Raw genomic sequence first — 24,610 nt, forward strand, 5'->3', positions numbered from 1 at the left:
TATATGGTATAATAACATTAACCTTAAATTTGTATCAGTATACAAAAATCTATACTAGTGTAAAATATTTGAGATGAATAGTTGTACTTTTATCCTACATTCCTATATCCCCACTAAATGATAACAAATATCCATAACCTTCCAAATTTACCAAAAACCAACCACCCCACCTCTTGAAAATGTGGGCATTGTATTCTCTAGACTACTTCCTGTTGTCTGGGGGGCAATGGCATCTCGAGGGGATTCTGAGAAAATTGAGACATTAGTCAAATCCTGAGAAAAGTAGTCGTAACTTTTGTTGTCCAGTCTCAGAACTGTTCTCATGCAGAAGGATCAGTATATGCATCACCTGTTTTATAAATTTTCCTGGTTTATTTCTTATGTATGTAGCCAAGATTTTCAAGAATTCTCTCCCTATCAAACCTGATCTCTATTAACCTTGAAGGAATTGATAGCCTTCCATTTCCTGTGGAAACAAAAGCATAGCCTCACCCCCAATGCAATACATTTTCTGAATTCCACTTTAAAGGTAAGATATCTGTAAAGTATCTAGGCTACTTAAATTCAGCCATCTCCTTTACAATCCCATGTCTCTCCGCAGATGTCATTCACTAATCAATATTCAAAAAATTCAAAGTCAGCACAACACCATATAGGATCCAAACACCCTGTGTATTTCCCATCTTTACTTGGCTTTTTTCCTTTTTATTATTTTATACTCTCTTTAAAGACTTTATTATTTTAAACTATTTTTTTTCTTCTGGCTGTCTATACCAATTATCTTTAAGTGCCTAAATACATTTTTAAGCATGCTGTAATCTGTTTAGAGGTTTTTATATTTCAGTCTGGACCTGCTTTATTGTGCACCTGTAGTGTTCTCTGACTGTGTGAGTCAAACCTTAAACTCTAAGCAAAAGCTAGGTCCTAATATGTGTGGCTCTAGCAGTTGGCTCTGCCTCCTCCTTGGGTCCGTGAGAGCCAAGCCTTATATTCCCACAGGTCTGGCTGAGAGTTGCATCTAACTGCCCCAGCTCTAGGAAGTTGGTGCCTGCACTGTGGCAGGCAATTTTACTTGGCTTGTTGTTTCTATTTATCATGCCAGGTGTTCAAGTGCTCTCTGTATGGCAGAGCTGTGTCTCTGTATGTTACAAGCACTGGGTTACTAGGAAGCTGTGTAGGTTTTTTCCCCCCAGACCCTACATAGAGATATGTGCCCCACGTTGGGCACCAAAGGCAGCAGATTTTCTTGGACCATCAGCCATAAAATCATGACACAGAGACTTACTATGAATGTTCAGCCTTAGTCTTATTTCTAGCTAGCTTTTTTTTTTTCACTTAAATCAACACATTTCTATTAATCTGTGTGCTGCCCTGTGGCTTATTTATCTCATCTACTTATTGTCTATCCTGCTTTCCAGTTTCCTCCACATCTGGATGGCTGGCTCTCCTTTTCTCTCTGCCAGCCAGCCCTGCCTATATCTCCTCTGCCTAGCTATTGGCTGTTCAGCTTTTTATTACACCAATCACAGCAATACATTTTTACACAGTGTACAAATATCCCACAATAGGTGATATAAAGTATGTCTTTGGTACCTGCATTTCTCCTAGTCTAAGAACTAAGTCAGTGTGATGTGGGGGTTGGGGATGAGAAAGAAAATCAGTATTAGATGAGTTCCAGCTCCCCAAAACTTAAGTCTTTATTAACTTAGGTAATTTCCCCATAACCTTCTCTTAGTACACCCTGCTGGAAGAAGTTGTAGGAACCCCAGAGATGACCTCAAGCCAAACTACTATCTGGGAAAATTGTGCCACAGAGGACCATGTGGCTGCTTTTCTGTCCCCAAGGCAGATTCTCCTCCTTGCTGTGTGGTTTGTACAGAGGGTTGGGCTATCCTAATCTTGTCACCAACAAAGAAGGTCATAAAAATGATCCAGTGATTGTGTGTGTTAAGGAAAGCAAACTCAACTCTTGCTAGCAAGTAGATTTTACCTGAGCCCCATCTCACCCATGGCTGTGGATAGTTCAGTGTTGAGGGTCTTGAAGGGTAAATGGTTGACTGTTGGAGTCTGTGCTGGGTATATGTGTGGGCAGTGGGGCTATGCATACTACCTCTTAACCTGACCCTATCATTTTATAGGGAGGCAAATCTGTGGAAAGCAGGAGAGTCCTTAACCGCACAGCACACTGGTGGCATATTATTCTTGTTTTAAAAAGCCCACTCTCCTGATAGTATCTGTCTTCCCCTGCTTTTGAGCATATGTGAAAGGGGACAGGAAGTGCTGGTGTGTGTACCTTCTGTTCCCTGGTATGTGAGTGTGCTGAGTTCATGCTTCTGAGACACTTTCCAGCAAGCATGTGTGTTGTTCACTCAGCACACTCTGGGCTCAGAAACAGGCTCTGTTACTGAATAGAATAGTGTCCTTTTTCATTCACACAGCTTTAGGCATTGGAAGCTTCCCCAAGTTCTCACTGGACCTAAGCCATCAGACAGTTTTTCCAGTGACACAAATATTATTTCCCTTGGAAGAATCAGGGTCACAGCCATATGGATGACATTAGCTGGGAGAATCCTGCCCAGAAGGCTGGCAGCTGCCTAGAGAGGGCCTGTGCTGAGAAGAGCATGTCTTGCTCCTAGCATGTCAATGAAGTTACAACTGGCATAGGATTTGTGGGCCAGGCCCATGGTTCTTTTTTGTTGTTGTTTTGTTTTGTTTTTGCAAGAGCGAGTTGATACTGAGCTTGACAGTGTTGTTAGATAAAGTCAGAAGTGAATGTATGAGTTAATAGATGACTTGCCCATCTGACAAGCTATAAGCACAGCTCTGTCCTATAGCCTGGGGAGGGGCTGGAATATGAGGTTTCAGCCCCTTTATGACGAATGGCATATGCAAACATCACTGTTGCCATTCTCAATTCCTTGTTCATGATAGGCATCACTAACTAACCTATGTACATTGTTCTATCATTGTTCCTCAGAATCCTCAACTCAGCATACTGCCAGGGGGCTGGAATCAGAAAATTGGAAGTGGAAACTTGCTTGATAACATTGTGCTAGATGGAAATAAGGCCAGCTGGGTTTACTACAGTTGAGACATCATTGTGGACTGTTGTTTGGTCCCAAGAGATAAGGATGGCAAGCACTCATCCTAGTTTTCAAAATGTACCATCAGTCCAGTGAGTGCTCCTCTCTGAACTGTGGAACCTGCCAGAGGCTGGGTGGCCAGGGAGGGATCATGTTCATAAAGACAGAGCGAGTGAACAGACTTGCCTGGACTCTCCTTGTGAAGTCTAAATCAACCATGTCATTTCCAGGTGTTAACCAGTGTGGGAAGGGACACAGTGGTTAAACCAAGGACTATGTGTCCTGGAGAATAAACAGAACCTGTAGGGGAACAGGGATCAGGGAGATGGAGACTAGATACCCACAGCCTACAGCATTTTAGGACACCAAACATTATTCCAGGAAGCCCAACCAGTATGGAGTGGCCACCAGGAAGTTACTTGTGACAGAAATTGTTTGGTAACCAAAAATAACCTATGAAGGAATGAGATTCTGGTCCTGAGGAGGGCAAACAGAGGAAGGGTGGTGGCCATCCAAGCTACAAGAGAAGAATCAAGGGTCGGATGGAAACTAGATTCTGCAGGGAGGTGCACTAGGTAATGAATAGGCACACCCAAGGAGGAAGGATAGTTCACACACACACACACACACACACACACACACACACACACACACACACACAAAGCCATCCTGGGAGGGGGAAAGGAAGAGGGAACCCCAGTCTGTGCCTCTGGATGGAGTGACGAGTTCCACAGCTACTCAGACACAGCCACGTGGGCTTCGGTCCTTGACAAGTCCAGGACGTGAAGGTGCCAGGTCCTACTTGGTAGTGCCAGCTGATAGTGAATTTCCTATTTCAATAGGTTGTTGGCAGGTCTTGGTGCCTGAGCTTGCCAGAACCAACACTTAGTTTTTTGCTACTGCCATGAGGGAAGAAGGAGTCTGGCTGCCCTCCAGGCCCATTTTTTTCTGCTATTGACTCTGGGTCTGGGGTAAACTGGGAAGGGGCCTGGGTGGAAAATCCCTGTTGGGAAGGGATCCTAGCTGTAACTTAGGAGACTTGGGGTCCACCCCACTCTTTGGAATGCTCAGTGGTTTAAATCTGCAGGATTGTTAGGACAAGAGGGAAACAATAGTTGTGAGAATCTTTACAGGTTCTGGCATCAGGGGAGGCCTGGGGCCATTGACACCTCCAGGGTGACTTGCAGTGATGAGAGGAATCCCACAGACCATGCATCAAACACCTTCGGTTTAGTGCCTTCTGAAAGAATGTCTTGCATTTTTCACCAATTGCAAAAATTGTAATTCTTGGAATATTGTCTTGTTTTTTAACAGTAGAATTGTGGAAATTATCACAATGCCTCTGCTATTTAGGACCCGCCATTGTCACTTTAAAAAGGCATATGAACAAGCTCTTTACTTGACAGAAATTTTATATCTTCTTTTCTTCTTGAACTCCCATTTCTAGTCCACTTCCCCCACGGGGTTTTATCCTAATGTAATATATTTTTTATGCTTGAAAGTCTTTTATTGATCACTGTTTCACACTCATCTACCACAACAAGAGGTACATAAATTGAAATAGAAATTTCTGGAGGAGAAAAAAATTTCCTGGGATCATAAAGCTCTACACTTTAAAACCTTTTAATTTCTCCCCCAGATTGAGTTGTGATTAGCATGCAAATTGTCAAAAACAAATTTAGATAAATAGTGAGTATAAAAATAAAAAATTATCAAAAGCACACTTCATGATAAAATGGATAAGGCTTTCTTTCTTTCTCAATCGGCTCATCTATCTGTGAATTACTATTTCTTACTGCTAGAATGAGACAGGACTTGCCTTCGTTTCATGGTGATTTCCAGTGTTTGTAGGGAAGGTTGCTTGGAGGGCTGGAGTGTGGGACCAGGAAGCAGAGACCATGGGCTTTGTTTCATGATGTCACTTGATTCTTTGAACTCCTTCCAAGATGTAAGCCCAAAACCACAAGAGGGTCTATCTTCAGACAGTATGTTTAATGGCTTCTTCATTTACAGCTCTGTTAGGTGTGTGTGTGGGTGTGTGTGTGTCTGTCTGTCTGTCTGTGTCTGTGTCCATGTGCAAGAATATGGGCAGAGTAGAAGCCAGAAGTCAGTATGGGGTGTCTTTCTTACTCTCCACCTTTGTTTTTTGAGACAAGGTCTCTTGCTGAGCCTGGAGCTCACCTATTTGGTTAGACTGCCTGGATCCATCTTCTAGCAGTAGGGTTATAGATATGCAGCACCACTCCTGGCTTTTGTGTGAGTGTTGGGGATCTGAACTCAGGTCCTCCTGCTTGTACTACAGGCACCTCACCAACTGAGCTGGTTCCCCAGCCTTCCATCTTTATTGTGAGTGAAAGGGGAGATTTGGAAATCCCTGAGTGAAGAACAGGAGCTGTCCCTAGTCTTTTGATCCAGTCACTTCCTTGTTGTTCCGCCCCAGAGAAAGCCCTGGACCTAAGGAAGGTTAGTGCTTAGCAGTTAGCACTTAGCACTGGCAGGGTGGTCCTCCTTGGTAACTGGAAGAAGCTGGAGGAGAGAGTGACAGAGATCAGAGTGCAGTTCCTTCACCTGTTCTGATTCATTGGGTTTACGGGGAAAGTGCTTTGGAGTTGACAGCAGGGAAACTGTTTTCTTAAAGCCACTGTCCTCAAGTGCCCCTTTTAGAAGACGCTGCTCCAGAGGGTGTTCAGTTTGAGGCCAAGCCCTAGAGAGCCTTTAGAATCTGATTACAACTTCCCACTCCAAATCCTGACTTTATAATGTTCTGGGACCAGCTGCTATGGATTCTGGGAAGAGGGGGTAGATATCCATGGGATACCATCTCCTTTGCATTTTATATTTTTCTACGTGTCCAGTTTTCTCTGGAGATGGCAGCTGGATATGTGCACTTAGAGTCAAGGGTCCTACCCACATTTCCTGTCTTCAGAATACTGCCTCCTCTTTTAGGCCCCTCACACATCCCTCTCCCACAGGCTAAGGCCTCTGCTGGGGATGTACCAAGTGCTTGGTGGTAGATGCTTCTGATAAGCATCTGTTTGTGGCTTAGGAGCCATCTCACAGCAAAAGCAAAAGCAGGGAAAGACTAAACTGGGCAGGCAAGTCCTGCCAGCCCTCCCCTTCAGAACAAGAGTCCCTCCCAGATCTGAGAGTGTTATCAGGTCTGGCAGGGACTCTTACTCTGGAGGAGTATGGCCTCACTGCTAAGGAGAACACAGCTTGCTTGGCCATGCTGGCATCCTGGAGACTGGCTTTGACCAATTGTCCTCATTAGTCCCAGAACCCCAGGCCTGGACATCGCCAGGACCATGTTCTTACCAGTCACCCAGAGGACTGAAAGTGTGGGTGAGGAAGGGAAGCAAGGCCTGTACCTGCTCACAGGCGCTGCCCTGAGGACTTCCCCTGTGAAGCTGATGGTATGACCCTCAGTTTGGCAAAGCTGAGCAACCTTGGGTCAGGATGTGTCACCACCTTGTTGAAAAATGGAGATAATAGTGTTAAGCTAATGGGAGAAGCCCTCAAGCTGGCATCTTGTACTCTCCCAGACCTACAGCCTAGGCAGATCCCTGAGTGTGCCTGCCTCCTTCTCTGCTCCCCAACCTATGCATGGTCTGAGACCAGCTCTGTTCTGAGACGTCACAGGGGACAGCCACTGTGGTGTTTCACATAGGAACCAGCAAAAGAGGAAGCCTGGGGCAGTGGTGGGAGTTGGTGTGAACTGCCAGTACCATACTGGAGGCATTCCTCCAGTGCCCCAGCTCCAAAAGGGGTCAGTGGTTGCATGGCAGGTAGACAGAGGTCAAAGTAGGCATGTCATTTGTCTCCTTCAAGCATCATTTTACTGGAAAGTTTTTACTGGGGGTGTGTGTTATGGCCATGTGCAAATGAGAATTTCAAGAAAACAAAACCGCGGAGGGGGGGTGTCTATCAGCTGCTTCTACCCTCCTAACAGACCTAGAGAATACATGAATGACCATGGTCAGTACTAGTGTTTGATTTGTGTGTGTGTGTGTGTGTGTGTGTGTGTTTGGAGGGGTACATAAACATGTGTGTATATGTGCATGTTCCTGCATGTGTGTAGAGGCCACAGGGCAATCTCACGTACTTGGGTATCATTCCTCAGGTACCACATCCCTCCTCTTTTGGATCCAGGCAGGGACTCTCATTGGCCTAGAACTCACCAAGTGTGGTAAGCTGGCTATCCAGCCAGCATCAGGGATCTATCTGTTGAGTGCTGGGGTTATAAGTGTACACTACGGTGTCTTTTATCTGGTTTCTGGGAGTCAAATCCAGATCCTCATACTTGTAAGGTTAGTACTACACCCGCTGAACTGTCTCCCCAGCCCTGTTTATTTGTTTTTGAGAAAGGGTCTGGCTCTTTAGCTCAGGCTGGCCTAAGATTCACTAGTTAGTGTGACGGGCTAACCTTGAATCTGCCATCCTCCCACCTCAGCCTCCTGAGATCTGGGATTATAGGTTTGTGCCATCTCACCCAGCTGCCAGCATAAGTTTCCAAGTGAGGAGGTTGAAACTTGGCCCTACCTGCTCTTACTGATGTCAGCTAGGGAGACTGAGGCCCTGGTAGCCCAGGTGCTTGGCCACCCCCTTCCCCTGAGCTGGCCTTGACCCTAAGCTCAGTCATTCTCCAACATTAAGGGCTCTTTCTGATTTCTTACGTAATTCAGATGGAAAAGCTCCCGAAGGCAGCCCCCACGGTGGATCTGTTCGGAGCCGATATTCAGGGACCTGGATTTTTGACCAAGCTTTGAGATATACATCTGGTACGTGATGGCTGAGGGATATGGCCTGATCGGGTCAGCATGGAGGGTGGGCACAGCTGGCCATGGCTGCCAGCTGCATACCCTGAGCAAGCAAACTCTGCTAGTATCTCAGGGCCTGAGGAGCCACCTCCCCCACTCCCCATCCGGCCATTGTGAGCAAATCTTGAGTCTACCCTCAAGGGATGACAGGACATCTGGAAATCTGGTGGTCTGGATTCTGTACTGTTTCAGCAAGACTTCCTATGGGTCACCGACGGCCATGGGAGAAGACTGGTCCCTCAGCCACCTGTGTTTGGTAGCTTCTCTGAAGGACTTCCCAGCCTGCAGCAGCTTTGTGGCCTGTGTCTCCCCAGCACAGGGTCATGTATTGAGTACTTTCTCTGTCTTTGTTGGCTGGGACCCTTCTCCTCCTATGCATTCTGGGAATCTGGCTCTGAAGAAAACACTTGAAATGTTGGTGGTAACCACAGCTGTCACTTACTGAGTGCCTGCTGTATACCAGGCCTTAGCTAAGGGCTCACAGTCACACCCCTTCTCATTCCTGTGGCTGTTGTTTCATGGAGAGGAATCCTGGGGGTTTTCCTGACTAGCTCTCAGGGAGTAAAGATATAGACCTAGCTTGGTTGCGCTTACTGCTCAGTGAGGCCACCACCCTGGTGAGCTTCTCGTTTCTCTGCCCATTTAACACCTTCTACCCACAGGGAATGTGGAACCCCAGAACTGACAGTGATTGGAAGCCAGCATGCTCCAGTGGTGTGCATGCTCCCTCTGTCAGGGGGCGGTTAGATGGTCAGTGGTCTCACACAAGGCAGCATGCATGATCCCTCAGCTCTCCACAAGCAGAAGAGATGGTTTGCCTCAAAGCCACAGGTTATAAACAGTATTGACTCTGTAGACTGATCTCCTCACTCCAACTGGGCCAGGGTCCCACCTCAAGCCTCCAGGTCCTACTCTGGCTGTCACAATGCCATCACCAACTTATCTCAGGGCCTGCTGACCTCTCTGCCCCTCATTAGATGGAGGGTAGGGATCACATCTATCTCACCGCCGAGCCTCAGTGTCTGGCCACTGCAAATGCTCAATAAATCCTTGGTTGGTAGAAAGAAACTGGCAGAAACTGTTAGAGCGGCTGGAGGCTCCAGGAAGCAAGCCAGGACGTTATCACTTGGCGGTTGATGGGTATAGCAGCAAGCCCCCATGGAATACTGAGTCCTTGCTGTGTACCAGCTTCAGGGCTGAATGCAGGGAAGTGTGTGTGCTCTGTTGCTTCATGTTTGTGTGTTTCCCACTGTGGCAGGGTGACACTCTTCAGTGCTGTGTGGCCTTAGGATGGCAGTGGCCTGAAGTAACTCATTGTAACACAGGCACTGGCCACTGTCTCCTAGAACAGGGCTTCTCAACCTTCCTAGTGCTGCAACGACCCCTTGATACAGTTCCTTGTGTTGTGGTGATGCCCAGCCATAAAATTCTTTTTGTTGCTACTTCAGAACTCTAATTTTGCTACTCTTAGGAGTCATGATGTGAATATCTGATAAGCAAGTGGCTGATATGGGGCCCCTGTGAAAGGGCTATTTGACCACTGAGGAGGTTGCAACCCACAGCTTCAGAACCACTCTCTGCCCTAGTACTCTCTCTGTGTCAGTGGCGCGTGTACTGTCTGTGTGCCCTGCTGTCACTGTGAGAGGCAGGAGCCATAGTTGGTACGTGAGGAGTCCAAGCCGCAGACAGGTGAGAGTGAGTTCTAGTAGAAGAGCGGGATGGGATTGGCACACAGGCTCTCCCAGGCTGCCCAACAGACGCCTCTGCTTCTCAGCACAGAAAAAAAGAGTGGCACTTAGTGATCATGACCACTCCCCATGCGTCTGCAGGGATCATGGTCCTCCTGTGTATATTCAGTCTTCCTATTAGCCCCCTGGCCTTCTCCAGAGAAGACACTCAGGCATAGCCCATGAGTAGCAGAGCCTAACTCCTTCTCTGGACCTGCACTAAAGGACTGGTGCTCCCCACCCAGACTGCTGGGTGCTTGACGGTTTATGAAAAGACACATGCCTAGGCCCCCAGGCCCGGCAGCATGAGTATGACCTGTCCTGGAACCAACACCTCTGGCACATGCTTTTTGGTCTTCCTGTTCTAGAAAGTGGAAGCTGGGCCCGGGGAGCCTCATGCCTGCGGGAGAGCTCTGCCCACTGGAGATGGGCAGGCTCTTTACCTGGAGTCTCTGCCACGTTAGTTCCTGTTAGCTGTGTCCATCCTCCCTGCCATGAACTTTGTCTCAGGCTCTACATGATGGGTCATTTTTGGGTCCCCTTGAGAGTCAGCCATATTACTTCTCTGCACCTGGGAAAAGGCTCCAAGCAGTGGAAGTCAGGTGTGTGTGTTGTAGGTGTTCTGTGCCTGAGAGCACCGTGGCTCCTCAGCAGATGTGGACTGCTGTTCTTGGTGAGATTGCCTGTAATGGGAATGGACGCTTGCTAGGGGGAGATAAGAACCAGCTGGAGGGAGATGCACAGACCACAGCCTACTATGCCTGGAGAATTTACCAAGGTCAGACTGCTGCCAGGTACAGAACAGGGACCAGAAGAACCACTGTGGCCTGATTTGAAACCTATGGTCTTCCTCTCTGTTCTATGCTGGAAACAGCTCAGTCTGAAATGAAGGAGTGGCATTCTATGGTATGGTGGCCCATCACAGAGCACTTTGGGCCCCTCTCCTTTTTCCTCTCAATGTGTAAGTGCAGGACTCAGTCAAGGGTGCCACCTTTATCCTACAGATTTGGAAGCTGGGGAACAGAGATGGTTACAGGTGGATGTAGGGCCCAAGCTTCATGAACTCCATCTCAGTGCTATGTCTGCTGGTCCTCGACACCCTTATGTCTGCCAAGGGACCATCCCTGCCCAGTGAGACTTATGGGTCCTTACCGGCCCTTTCCCCTGCTGTTTTCCAGGGTCCTATGAATGTGGGATCTGCGGCAAGAAGTACAAGTACTACAACTGCTTCCAGACCCACGTGCGGGCACACCGAGGTGAGTGGCGCCCTGCTGCCCCATGTTCTACCTGTCGTCCCTAGAGACCCTGAGAGTTCATTCTCCTTCAGCCGTGGGGGCGGGCGTCAGGGAGGAAGGAGAGGCCTTCTCGATTTGGGAAAAATAGTGTGTGTGTGTGTGTGTGTGTGAGAGAGAGAGAGAGAGAGAGAGAGAGAGAGAGAGAGAGAGAGAGGGATCTCAGACTCCTGATTTTGACGGTGAGGCTCTGGGGATGCTCAGAGTATCGCCTCCTCATCCCTCAAAAGGCTGTGTGCTCACATCATCTCATGCTCCTCTTGACAAGTCAAGAGAGGGGCCAGCAGCTGTTTCCCATTCTGAAGTTCAGGGATGAATGAACTGGCACCTGCCCCTGATGAGCCAGGTGACAGGGAAGAGAAGCCCATGTTCAGGCCCAGGTGATCTCGAGCCTCAGGGCAGAAATGAGCCTTTGTCCCTCATAGCATCCATGGGTGGACAGATTCCCCTCAGTTGCTCCATTCAGTCTCCCACTCGGTGCAGCTTTGCCCCTGCCATCATCTTTGACAGTTGGCTACCTCCTTCTTCTCTCTCTTTCTCTCGTAGACACCGAAGCCACCTCAGGGGAGGGAGCCTCCCAGAGCAGTGAGTACTTTTCCTACCTCTTGGGTGGGTGGGGACCAGGCACTGGGCCTGGAAAAGAGCTGTTCTTTTCTCCCTGGGACAGCCTTGAGTAGCCCTTAAGAAACACATTTCTGGAGGCCAGGCCTTAGGACCAGAGGGGCCTTCTGAAATCAGAGCAGGCCTTCTCAAAGTGGGTTCCATGGTGTGCACATTCTGAGGAGAGCTCTCTCAAAAGAAGTTTCCCTGGCCAAGTAACTTTGGGAAACCTTGAGTTGTACCCACGTGGGTATAACTGAAATCTTGCTATGGGTGTCCTGTGCCATCATGAACACTTCAGAAAGGAACCTTCCTTGTATTTTGACCTGGCTCATGGGCCTGGGGTTTTGATTCCTGTGCTGGGAAGCAGTTCTCTTGGAGGACCCTGAGCCTTGGACACAGTTGATCCTAGGTGCTTGGTCCTAGGGTTTCAGATGCTCGGGTCCTGTGGTAGTTGCTCACAGGTCCTGCTTGCTCTCCCTTCAACTCCAGCCCCATGAATGATAAGCAGACAGCCCACGGGGTATACTCTGAAGTGAAGCCTCTGCCCTTTCAACCCCCTGTGCACAACACGAGCTTCGAGAGTTCTACCCTCAGTGACTGTCCCACAGGGACATATTTCTAGGTCCATCAGAAGATGCAAACTAGAATATCCTTAGTGCATTGTCCCTGGCATCTCTAAAGCAGAAGCCACGCAGATGCCCAGCATTAGGAGTGGCTTAGTAAATGTATTCACATAAAGGGCTGCATGCAGGCGTGGGGGTGAGTGCGGTCTAGCTATCCATGGCTATGTGCACAGAGCTCTTAACCCTGATGAGTGAAGCCAGTCACAGAGGGGCTCATCTATCTGCTATGACTGTCAGAAAGCACAGGCATAGGGGCAGGGTGCTGATGAGAGTCAGGAGACTGGGTAACCAGTATGTCACCCTGTCACTTGTGTTTGTTGCACCACTATAAAGTACTTAAAGATAACGAATTAAGAAAAAAAAGAAAAGAAAAAGGTTAGAGTCTAAACTAGTCTGAGCTGAAGAAGGGCCATACCTGAGGCTAAGTTGAGGACACTGTTCTTGAGCCACCCACTCTGGAGAGGTAAGCAAAGTTAATGTGGATCCTCTGTGTTCAGCTTGGCTAGACACCTGCCATAGCCTGTAGCCGGGAGGGACGGCAGCTGTCCCCCACCCCAGCCCAGCCCTGTCTCTGTCTGCTTTAATAGCTCCTTCCTTCTTTTCTGGCCCCTGAGGTCTGCCTGTGGTCAGCCACACATTCAAGACCTTCCCTATTTATCCTTCCTTCCTTGGCTATTCTGGGCCCCTAGTGTCCCTGGAAGCCAGTCAATGGGCTGTTGTTCTGTGTCTTGATTCCACTGTTCAGACTCCCTAGTATTGATGCCGTGGTGGGAGTATTTTTAGACCTTTCGTCATTTTTCCATTCCTCTACTTGGGCCATTTTCCCCATGGCCAGGTGCTGCCTTCTCTGTCCCATGTCCCAACCTAGGCCAGACCAGCCACAGTTCTCTGTGTTAGTGAGCTGATGGGTCGGCCTTGACACAGAGCTGTAGAGCATTGGAGCTTAAAGGATCCTGTGAAGAACATCAACTCCAGTCTGCCACTTTGTACATGAAGATCTTGAGTCCCCGGGTATGGACGTCAGGCAGCTTGTTAGCGGTAGAGGCGGGTCCTAGTCCAACGACCTGTCTTATGTTTAGCTGGGAGGTAATCCAGCCACACACAAACATAGAGACACACCCACCTGCTCACCCATCTTTCAGTATGAGAGAATCAGAGACCAGACCCTACTATAAACTTCCTTAGCTCCTGTCTTCGTCTCTTGGGTCTTCTTTGGGAAGCCCTGCCACATGACACTGACCCTACTCGCTGGGGTGGTAAACATTGTGTTCTTAGTTAGGGTTTCTATATCTGTGATGAAACACCATGAAGAAAAGCAACCTGGGGAGGAGAGGGATGGGATTTATTTGGCTTACACTCCCTCATCACTGTTCGTCACTCACGAAAGTCACAACAGGAACTCGAACAGGGTAGGAACCTGAACTTGGAAGCCGGAGCTTTCTCTAGAGGCCATGGAGAGAAGCTGTTTACTGGCTCGATTCTCATGGCATGGCCCATGCTGCCAGAACCCAGAACCACCAGCCCAGAAATAGTACCATTCAAAATGGGCTGGGCCCTCCACCATCAATCACTAATTAAGAAGATGCCCTACAGCTAGCTCTTTTCCTTTCTTCATTACAAGGAGCTGTTGTTATTCCCATCTCACAGAGGCATCAGGGAGTGTGTCCAAAGTCAGTCATATTTTTGTCAGTGGTAGAGTGGAGTTTGGGCTTAAGCATCTCACTCCAGAGTCTATGTCCTAAAGCAGGTTCGTGGTGGCATTCCTGATATTCAGGGGCTTTCTTGTGAAAACACGCTTTCACTGGCAGACTCCCTTGCTCAACTCCTCCCTGTTCCACTCCTCCAGTGAAGTTTTAGAATATGAGGAGACTATGTAGATGTAGTAGGACAGATGGGGTTGGTTTTCCATGCCAGAAAGTTGGGGGATGCATTTTATTAGAGCTGAGAAATGTGGCCTATGGGGAGAGAGGAGTCCTGCTGACAGGAGAGGCCGTGGGCAGGGACACACACAAGCAGAGTGAACAGCTGCAGAGAGGCAGGCAGTTCTGGGGAGTCTGAGAGAGGAAGGTCAGGACGAAACCTCCTCTGTAGTTAGCCCCCAGGTAGCTTTCCCCGCTGGCATCCACTGAAGATGATGGCAATGTGAGATAAGCTGAAGATTATGGTCCGAATGGGACAGAGTGGAAAGCAAGGTTTTCTCTGCGCTGCCTGGCTTGCCGTGAGAAAAGAGTGATGCTGAAATAGAAGCCTAAGAATGGATCCAGGGTCACTTGATCTGTGTCCCCCACCTCAACAGTGAGATAGGGAAAATAGGGGGCAGGGACCACTATTCCCCTATTCCCATCCCCTATTCCCCACCAACTCTCCTTTGGAAGACCCTGGTACTTACATTCTGTGAATGTCTACAAGTGCCTAGCCCATGGGCTCCTCAGTGACAGTTCATCTCTGCAGCCTTGAGGCCTGCTATGACACCTTCAGGGACAACCAGTTCTGGGAGAAGCCGAGGGCAGAGGTGGGAAGAAAGATGACTAATGTCCTTCATGTCCCCGAGTTCAGCTGGAGGAGGGTCAGAAACCACCCGCCCTTCTGCAGAGAGGTGCAGCCTTGGCGTGGAGTATTCCATTGCCTCCTGTACTGGATGCAGAGGAACAGGAGATGGGTCCAGAACAAAGCACCCCAGCATGGTTTATCCCAGCACAGAAAGGCTGTGTACCCTGACTTCTTAGGCCCTGACTGTGGCTTGAAGTTCAGTGAATATTGGTCCCTAGTTTTGTCTTCCCTCTGTGCAAACTTGAGCAAGCTGCTCTACCTCTGTATGCTGACTAGGGACCCTAGGTAGATGAAATTGATGGGCTCTCCATAGGGCAATCAGGTCTGAGCCCATTCAAATGCAAGAGGATGTGCCCTGGAGGGAGAGGGAGAGGTCTGGTTGCTGCTGGCCTCACTGTGGGAGGCCTAGGGAACAGGCAAACTTGAATCAGTGTTAGCTGTCAAGTCTATAAAACTTAATGACTCAAAGCAATCAACCCTGGTTTTCTCCCCGTTTCTATGGTTGGGAATTTATGTGTGGCTTTTCAGGGTCCTCCAGCTCGAAAACTCCCGCAGGACAATGGGCAGAGCCCTAGTCCCAGGTTCAGCTGGTGGGGCTTTCTTCTAGGTTTGCTTGAGTGAGAAGGTAGACTTTACAGGACTCTGTATTCCTCACACTGTTGCTCCAAGGGCCTCATTTCCCACTAGCCACTCACAGAGGGCCAAACCCAATTCCTTGCTGTCTGCATTTCTCCTTCACTTACCTAGGGACATAGCAGCCAACCAGGGACTGAGCAGGGGGCAGACAGGTGGCATGTGCAAGGCCAACACCCTGACTGTCTGTCACCTAACTTCCAGAGTGACATCCCATCACTTTGACCACATTCCAATTAGAAGTATCCCAAGAGGAGTCACACAGGGTGTGAACACTAGTTGCAAGGGGCACCACCACATCTCTGAAGCCAGTCCACCATACTGTAGGACTTAGGGCAGATCACTTCTTTTTAGTTTCTCATACATTAATGGGAGACAGCTTCTTCCCTCTGTTGAAAAGACTTGTTGAGAGAACCCAAGGGAAGGGCCTGGACCTGCTCCTTGCTCACAGTTACGTCTGGCCTTCACCACGGGGAGCTACAGTCGTGGTTACTCTTCTGTTATGGGAGATGAGACCCATCTAGAACCAGGTCCTGGAGAACTTAAGTCTCATGGGGAGGGTTTGCGGGTCAGTTTGGGAATCTGGGCTCCCAGATGTTGTCACAATCCAAGCCTTGTAGTCCTAGAATGCATTCTAAGGCTGCCTGAGGGAAGAGGTATGAAGAGGGACTTGGTTAAGCATGGAGGAGGAGCTGCTCAGAGAGAGATTCAGGGAGTAAGTAGGAGTGGCCTCCTCGGTTCAGAAGAGGTGGTCAGTGCCTGTTCTCAGACAGCTCAGGATCAAGTTCTCCATGAGACCCTCCAACTGGGGCCAGACTGGGTTGGTCCCATCTTGGTTCCAGAGTCTGGAACTTCATCCCAAGTGACCATTGTCTTTCTGCTCCTTCTCCCAGACAATTTCAGGTACACATGTGACATTTGTGGGAAGAAATATAAATACTACAGCTGCTTCCAGGAGCACCGAGATCTTCATGCTGTGGATGGTGAGTCAGGCCCCTCACTCTTGGGAGTCCCACTGGAGAAATAGCCTTCTTTAGGGACACTGTCCCCACAGTCTCCTTAGGCCAGGATCTGTGCTGCAGGGTTCTGAGGAGGGAATGTCCCTGCATGTCCATGTTAACTTCTGTGGTTGATCCAAATGAAACTGCTGGATTTCTTATAGGTCAAAATGGGTTGAATGTCAAAACTTTGTCTCATGTCATTTTACAGTTTTATATTGAGCGTTTACATGCTATAGTGAAATTAAACCAATGACTTAAAATGAACGATGTCCTTTGAACATCTTAGATTATAGGGGTGGAAGTTAGAAGGTTAAATTCAAGTGACTCGTCTACAGAGTCCTAAGACTCCTGGAAAGAGGGGTTTGGACCCAGAAAGGACTTGAGGTTCCCTATCTAGCCCTACAACTCAGCCACTGAGCAGTGTTATAACACAGGGCTTGCCTCCGCCGCAATCTCCCCTCACCTGCCATTTCCCTCTCATCCCCTTTGAGCCTCTTCTGCTACCCCATGCATGCTGGGGAGTTCTGAGCAGCAAGCGCCTGGCATGGGCTGCCTGCTCCTAGTTAGAAGGAATGGGCCAGGACAGAGATGTGCCCTACTGTGACCCTGCCTTCCTGAGTTTCCTCATGGGCCAGGTCAGGCCTCCTGGTGCCACAGGCAACCCCATGAAGCTATGCATGACTGGAAGAGATAGCTGTGGCCAGGGACTAACAGGGCTCCCATTTCCTTTTTTCCTCCTGCGGCTGTCGCCTCCCGCCTGGGTACAGTGTTCAGTGTGGAAGGGGCTCCCGAGAATCGGGCAGGTAAGTCTTTGTGGCTGTCCATTTTCTCTGTCTCCAGCTGGGTTCCTGTGTCTTGGGTGCCCAGCATGCTAAGGCCATGTGTTCTCCCACAGACCCCTTTGACCAAGGTGTTGTGGCCACGGATGAGGTGAAGGAGGAGCCTCCAGAGCCTTTCCAGAAAATTGGACCAAGTATGCGGGACCCTGGGACCAGGGGCTGGTGGGGCTGGGTGAGGGAGGTGGCCTGAGCCACACTGGTAGAAAATCTGAGGTCCAAACCTTGCAACTATGTGCCCACCTGTAGGTTGGGCTAGGCAGTCTCGGGACATTAGCAGGCAGTGTGGAGACACGGTCAGGGTAGTGAAAGTACCCAGTCCACAGTCTCGCTTCATCCATTTATTTATAATTCCCCACAGTCTTAGCCACTGTACTTCAGCCTCCCATAGCAGCGAGGGAAATGCTCCCTGCAGACTTGGTAGATGTTAATGAGATCACAGACTGCTTGAACTGTAGCACAATGCCTAGAACATACTAGGTGCTCAGAGGATGATAACTGAGGACCTTCCAGGGGCTTCTCAGTGAACAAAGCTCAGTAGGGCAGCCACTTGCAGACACAGACACTTTTCCCTACAACCTCTAAGAACAGGAACCACGCTAGTAACTTGTGTGTCTTCAGCAGACTTGTCTTGGATGTTGTACAGATCTGGATGACAGACATGGCCCTGCGCTTGGGTAATTCACATGGAGATCAGGGGTGTGGGATGGAAGGGAGGTGAGCAGACTATTAGAACCCAAGCACCCACAGCAAGAGCATATATGCAGCAGTGTCTAGCCCAGCTCCTGTCTCTTGTCTAGGGTGTGAGACAAAGGATGTCACTGGGAAGCCATCAGGGACAGGTGTGTTCGAGAACGGCCCAAACCTACATCCCAACTCTACACCAAGCTGCGGGGTGCCCTCCCTATTTCTGCAGTCTGTTGGATCTACTCCACAGTGGAGTGATGACAACCCTCCCTCTCGGGATTGTCTCAGGGATGGGGGTAAAACTCTGCTGTAAGTGAATTAGCATGGTCCTCGTCACATTAACTAAGTGGGACCTGCAGGCTGCCCATCAAGATGAAGGCAGAGTGAACCATGTTCTGTGCCTTATCTGATAGGCAGCCCTTGCTAGGGTCTGAAGAACTCCCCGCTGAGTACACAGGGATTACCATGAGGAAACTTGGTGAGGGTTGGCAGCAAGCACATACCCAGCTCGTCCCAGTGTGACTAAGATTGGTGCTGCAGCCATGTCAGGATCTTTGTAGAATGAGACTGTGTGGGAGTTGAGGATGCTGCTTCTTTAGAAGGCCGGTGCCCTGGATCCTTACAAAGTAAAGTAGGCATAGGACAAGGGCATCCTGATTACCCTAAGGTAAGCTCTGAAGGCCCAGGGAAGAGGAGGATTTCCAGGGCAAAGTCTGCTTTCCACATAGCATAGCATCAGCGGAACAAATGGGAGAGGAAGAGGCAAAGCAGGGGCGAGCAAGAGGGCAGCAGCTAGAAGAATATGGTGGCCACGTGTCAGTCCCTGCCAGCTGCCGGCTGAGGATGACTGCTGTGGCTGTGGGCAGGAGGGACGTGGAGAATAGTTCCCAGCATCTGCTGAGATAGGAAAGCAGGCTTCACACATGGTCTTCATGCTTGGATAAGAGAGAGGCTTGAAAAACAGAAGCAAAGGCTCAAGGACAATGAGAAGTTCACTCGACAAGAAGAAGGTGCAGGAAAGCCAGGGAGGGTGTGTTTCTAAACACTGTCCACAGTCTGGACAGAAACATTTTTGTACAGCCTCCACCACATACAAGAAATTAAAATAGGCTTGATATGGTGACACACACGTGTAAGCCTAGTACTAAGAATGTGAAAGCAGGAGGATTTCAAGTTCAAGGCCAGCCTGGACTGCAAAGCAAGAATCCTGTATCAGGAGGAGGAGATTGCTACCACTCATCTCCCTCTTGGCCTGCCATAAAGTCAACCGACCAACAAACAAACGATAACCGGAAGGCTTAGCAGTAACTACTACAGCTCCAGGAGCTGGAAGCCCCAAGGGGCTGGGCTCTGGTGAGATGTCTCTTCCAGGTTTGTAGATGATCTTAAGTCATCACTTAAGGGTGACAGGAAGAGAGATGGCAGACTGAGAGCTGGTGTCTGTCCCAGCATGTGGTTCCTACCCTCATGATCTCACTGAATCCTAATGACCTCTCAAAGGCCTCAACTCCAGATGGTGTCACGGGGAATCGCAGTGCTTAACATGTAGACAGGAGAGGGACAGTTCACCCTTTGGATGGTCCTGTGGTAAAGGGGCCTGGGATCGTATGATGAAAAGACAGCGGGATAAAAAAGGCACAGAACAGAGTTAAGATGAAAAAGGATTTGGGGGAAACGCATTGCAAGAGCAGAATGAGAAGCTTCATGACAATAATGACAGAACTGGTCTGCACAAAACTGATTAGCAACACGAAGGACAGCCGTAACAGAAGACCATTTAAAAAAAAAAAGTGTGAAAACGGGGAACCAGCTCCAGGTGACTGATGGTGTGACCAATATGACAAAGAACCTAAAGATCTAATAGAAAAAAAAAAAAAAAAAAACCAAATAATGGTTTTAGCTTCTGTATGTGTGAGTCTGAAAGGCTTGTCATAGTGTCAGGTAGAGTCTACATAAGGAGACCCTAACATCAGTAGGTCTTAGTGGCTTTAAAAGTGTAAATAGAGGAAAATTGAGATATCTACATGTAAAAAAAGCAAGCAGTGTGACTTGAGACTTCTCTGCAACATTGTATATCCAAAGAAAATGGGTGTGTTTGGAAGGAAAGAGACTGTAAGAATTTTATACCTGGTAAAAAATGGAATTGGCATTCAAATAAAAATGAGGGGATTTGGAGAAACATTTTTGGAAGTATTTACTCAGGGAACTGGTTGGTGGAGCACATGTAGGCATTTGGGAAGCTGTAGTGTAAGGACTGTGAACTCTGAACAAGTAAGTTTTAACCTGATCTAATTATGGCAGTTGAGTGTATGTGCTAACAATTAACCTAAATATAGAGGTGAATTACCAAAAAGGACCAGGATTAGCTCAGTTGGTAGGTAAGGTACTTGCATAGCATGCATAAACCTGTCCTGGATTTGATCTCCAGAACCCCATAAATCAGGCATGGTGGTGCATCTTCAGCTACGTAGTGAGTCCAAGACTAGCCTCATGCCACAGGCAAGTTCAGCAACATAGTGAGTTCAGGGCCAGCCTGAGCTGTGTAAGACCCTACCCCCCATACACATTCCACCCCTCACCCCCCAACCCCACCCCACCCGGCAACAAAGAATAAAAATAGAAAAAGAAAGACATGGGTTGGTGACTTATACACTAGAAAGTGTTACAGTTCTGTGCACAGGGAAGGACTGACTAATCCCATCCTGCTTAGCGTGTGGTTCTGTACCAGCAGGATCAGCTGCTCCTTGAAGTTTATGTACAATATGAATTCTTTGACTCTAGCCCATACCTGTGGCATCAGACTCTCTAGACTAGAAACCAGTTAATCTATGTTGTGAGGCTTTGTGGGGATTTTTATATGTGCTAAAGTCTCAGAAAAGGTCTGGAGAAAGGACTAGTTGTTAAATGCTGCTCCCCAAGAGGACCCAAGGTCAATGTCCAGCACCCACATCCAGCAGTTCATAGCATACATCTATAACCCCAGCTCCAGGGGATCTGATGCCCTCTTCTGGCCTCCACAGGCACTCAAACACATGTGGCATACAGACAGAGACATGTAAACACAAATAAATACTTTTTCATTTTAATAAGCACCTATAAATGCCCTTTCTCAGCAGTAAAAGACATTAAAATGCCATTTCTACCCCATTAACAATTAAAGATATACCTTATATGCTTTCTAAAATAATAAAGAATAGTTAAAAATAATGGAACACAGATGAAATGGATAAGCAAAGAACTCCTATCCCAAAGAATCAAAGCCCAGAAGGACAAGCCAGGGGGTGTGAAGCCCCCCCCCAAAAAAAAAGAAAGAAAGAAAAAAAAAAGAAAAAGAAGAGAAAAGAAGGCTAGCTGTCCAGTAACTAAAATGCTTAAGAACAATAATGTTTTAGATTCTTAGATTTTTGCATAGCATAATGTAATATCCTAGGATAGGACCTGAGTCTAAATACAGAATTACTTACCTTTCATATATGTGTATAGATAATCTCTAAGTGATTTCATTAAACATTTGTAATGACATTATGTGTGACACAAAGATTCAGAGCATGGAGTTTCCTACTTGTGGCACCTTATTGGAGCATTTCAGGGTCAGGGATTAGGGATGTTCACCATGTAAAACCGAATCGATCATCACAATAAAAGCAAGTTGTATAATCTCTCCAGTGAGAAAACAGGAGCTGTCAAGTCCATTTGAAATAATCCCAATCACTAATGGTTTATGAGCATCGTACCTAGTTCATTCCTTATCTTTTCATTTTGCTCAGTGTGTCTTTCTCGGGTTCTTTTCCCTACTCCCCTAAAGAGATTAAAGGCCCCATCATGGCTTTTTGAGACACTGTCTGTTTCCTTGCGTGCACACACCGTGGGTACAATTTGAAAGTCGTGCGAAGGTTTGATTGTGTTTCCCTTTCCACGCAGCTCCTTGAAGACAGGGACATGACAGTTTCTGCTCAGCCTCCGCTACTACAGTGCCTTCCCTGCCTAATGAATTAAAGTATAGAAACATGTAAGAACATGTCATTAGACACATGCAGACAAGTAGAAAGCACGACCTGACAGATCACTAGGAACTTAGTAATATTAATAGCAGACGAACTAATAAAATGGTTTAATTAAATGTTGGAGCGATGCTTCTTAAACTTTCCCATGCATTAGAATGTTCTTGTTAAAAATATAAATTTATGGACCACACCCACAGAAATTTTCTCTCAGCAGATCTTGGGCAGGTCCGGGTTTCTGTCAGGCTGCTGTGGTCCAGGAACCACTTAGGAATAGTGTGTTAGGACTGGGTCTCATCATGTCACATAGCCCAGGATGACTTAGAGCTCCATGTGTAGCTGAGGATCACTTTGCACCTCTGGTCCTCTTTCCTCTGCCTTCGTGTTGCTGGGATTACAAGTGTTACTGCCACTTTGAGTTTATGCAGAACTGGGGAGGGAACCTAGGACATCTTGCATGCTAGGTCAGTTTGACTGACCGATCCATTCCTAGCCCTCCAGTAGAAATTTCAGCCATAAGCTGCCATACACGGAGCAATAATGTACTTAAATGACAGAGCAAATCCAGGAAAGCAGTAGAATGAGATGGTTTATCACAGCCTTTAGTCTTTGCTGGAGCAAGCAGACAAGGTTGTACAATATTGGAGTAATATAATTAATACGGTTGATCTAACAACCTTGACAGAAACTAAAATGTATACCTTTTCAGCATTTGTGAGTCAGCGCCAAAGAGTGTTTAACTACCCCAAATCCCAAAGCTTCCATCTTAGGAAGGAAAAAGCAAGGGAGACTAAGAAGCCAGCGGAGACAAAGCTCCCTGTAATACATGTGACAAAATGTTGATATCACAAACCCACAAATAATGTAGTGATTTTTAAAGGAAACTCACAAAAGAAAAACTATAGTTAATTACCCAAGAAAAACAGTCAATTTCCTTAGAAATCAAGGAAATGGGAAATAAAACCTGTTAGCATAATTGGACCCTCGATCCCAGGTCAGATATGCAAACTAGAGAGGCGGTAGGGATGCTGTGTGTGGGTGGGTGATGGCAGTGTGGTTACTAGAAGCCTCCAGAAGGCATGCCTCTCCCCACCTCTTTAACCCCAGGAAGTAACAAGCAGGCTACTGAGCAGTGAGCTGTATTTTGTAATCTTGTGCCAAAATAATGAGCAAATATGCAAAAGCCCCTGCAAGGATGTGGATTGCAGCAAATTTTTAACAAGGCGCTGGTTGGGGGGGCGGTGACTTGAAACAATCTGAATGTCCCTTGGTGGAGGGCAACTGGCTCAGCAAATTCCCAAGTCCCGTGGGAGCCATGCAGCCGATAAAGGCAGTCCCGGAGATCAATACTTATTGATTGGGCAAGATGTCCACAAAGTATTGTCGATTGAATACACCAGGTTACAAAGAGGATATTGATCAGGGCTGGCTAATTCAAGGCCATAGGAGCCAGACAAATGGTAGCAGCAGAGAAACACCCTAAAGGAGTGCAAAGGGGCCGTGGGGGCAGGGTGGGCAGTTGGTGATGCCCCAGGGGGGAAGATGTCCCCCTTTGGTGTAGGGATTGCAGAAGGTAGCATCTGCTCCTTTCAAACTTAAAGCTTGTGTTTATCAGTGTTCATCAATGTCCCCAAATGAGCCATTTTACATCAGACATCTTTAAAGGAGAATTTAAGCAGAAACTAGAGAAATATAAAGATAAAAGTCTAGTGATAGACCAGTGAGATGGCTCGAGGAGTAAAGTGCTTACCTTATATGCCTAATACCTGAATTTGATCTACAAAACCCATGTTGTTCTCTGACCTTTACATGTACTCTATCTCTCTCTCTCTCTCTCACACACACACACACACACACACACACAATGGGGTTTCCAGAGAGAGCCTGGGAGATGGTGAGCTTTTGGACAGGTGCTAGACATGGCTCACAAGGAGCCAAGCACTCCCCCTCTCCTACATGAGTTCCAACCCTCCTCACCTAGACTTTGGCCTTTCCAGAGCAAGTATGTACTACCCCTTTCCAAGGACTCAGTGAGTGTGTGTGTGTGTGTGTGTGTGTGTGTGTGTGTGTGAGAGAGAGAGAGAGAGAGAGAGAGAGAGAGAGAGAGAGAGTGATCAGCCACATGCAATAATAAATAAGTAAATAAGTATTTAGGCGTAGTGAGGACTAAGTGTGATCCCAGCTCCAATGGGTAGAAATACTTGAGGACAAAGTGCTGGAGATAAGGGACCATGGTTATGACCCCTGCAGTGGGCAGGGCTTGCAGAAAGGTTGATGGGAAGGTTGACTTTGAGGGTCAGCTGGAGTCCCCTGAGCACTAAGTCTGTCAGGCATTGTTATAATCATTTCATATTCAGAGTTAATCCCACAGCAATCCAAGAAGATGGCCCTTTGCTACTTCCCTTTTACAGGTAGAAAAATGGAGGCATGGAGTAGTTAGGGGCTGGAGAGTTCGCTCAGTTTGTAAAGTGTTTGCATGCAGGGATGAAGACCTGAGTTCAGATCCCCAGGACCGATGTAAAAAGCCAGGTGCAGCAGCGTGTGCCTATAATCCCAGACTGAGAGGGCAGAAAAGGGTGGGTTCCTGGAGCACACTGACCAACCAGTTCCCCCAAATCAGTGATCTCCAGGTTCAGTAAGAGGCCTTGTCTTAAAAAAAAAATAAATAAATAAACAGCTGTGGAAAAAAAAAAAAAAAAAAACCCAAAGCTGACCTTGGGCCTTGACATGTATGCTAAGTCATGCACCCATGTATAC

The 24,610-nt window shown here is 47.7% G+C and overlaps 1 protein-coding gene across 1 annotated transcript in view; it reads left to right on the forward strand.

Annotated features, from left to right (window-relative positions):
- The window catches only part of Znf618 (zinc finger protein 618), a 166,644-nt gene that overhangs the window by 111,980 nt on the left and 30,054 nt on the right, over positions 1-24,610 (forward strand). The window contains exons 4-9 of the mRNA XM_051187949.1: positions 7,766-7,861; positions 10,806-10,883; positions 11,466-11,504; positions 16,222-16,311; positions 17,097-17,132; positions 17,225-17,302. Coding sequence (XP_051043906.1) covers positions 7,766-7,861; positions 10,806-10,883; positions 11,466-11,504; positions 16,222-16,311; positions 17,097-17,132; positions 17,225-17,302 — 417 coding nt within the window. The remainder of the gene's footprint in view (positions 1-7,765; positions 7,862-10,805; positions 10,884-11,465; positions 11,505-16,221; positions 16,312-17,096; positions 17,133-17,224; positions 17,303-24,610) is intronic.

Source organism: Phodopus roborovskii, unplaced genomic scaffold, assembly GCF_943737965.1.
Source record: "Phodopus roborovskii unplaced genomic scaffold, PHOROB, whole genome shotgun sequence".
Classification (NCBI taxonomy): domain Eukaryota; kingdom Metazoa; phylum Chordata; class Mammalia; order Rodentia; family Cricetidae; genus Phodopus; species Phodopus roborovskii.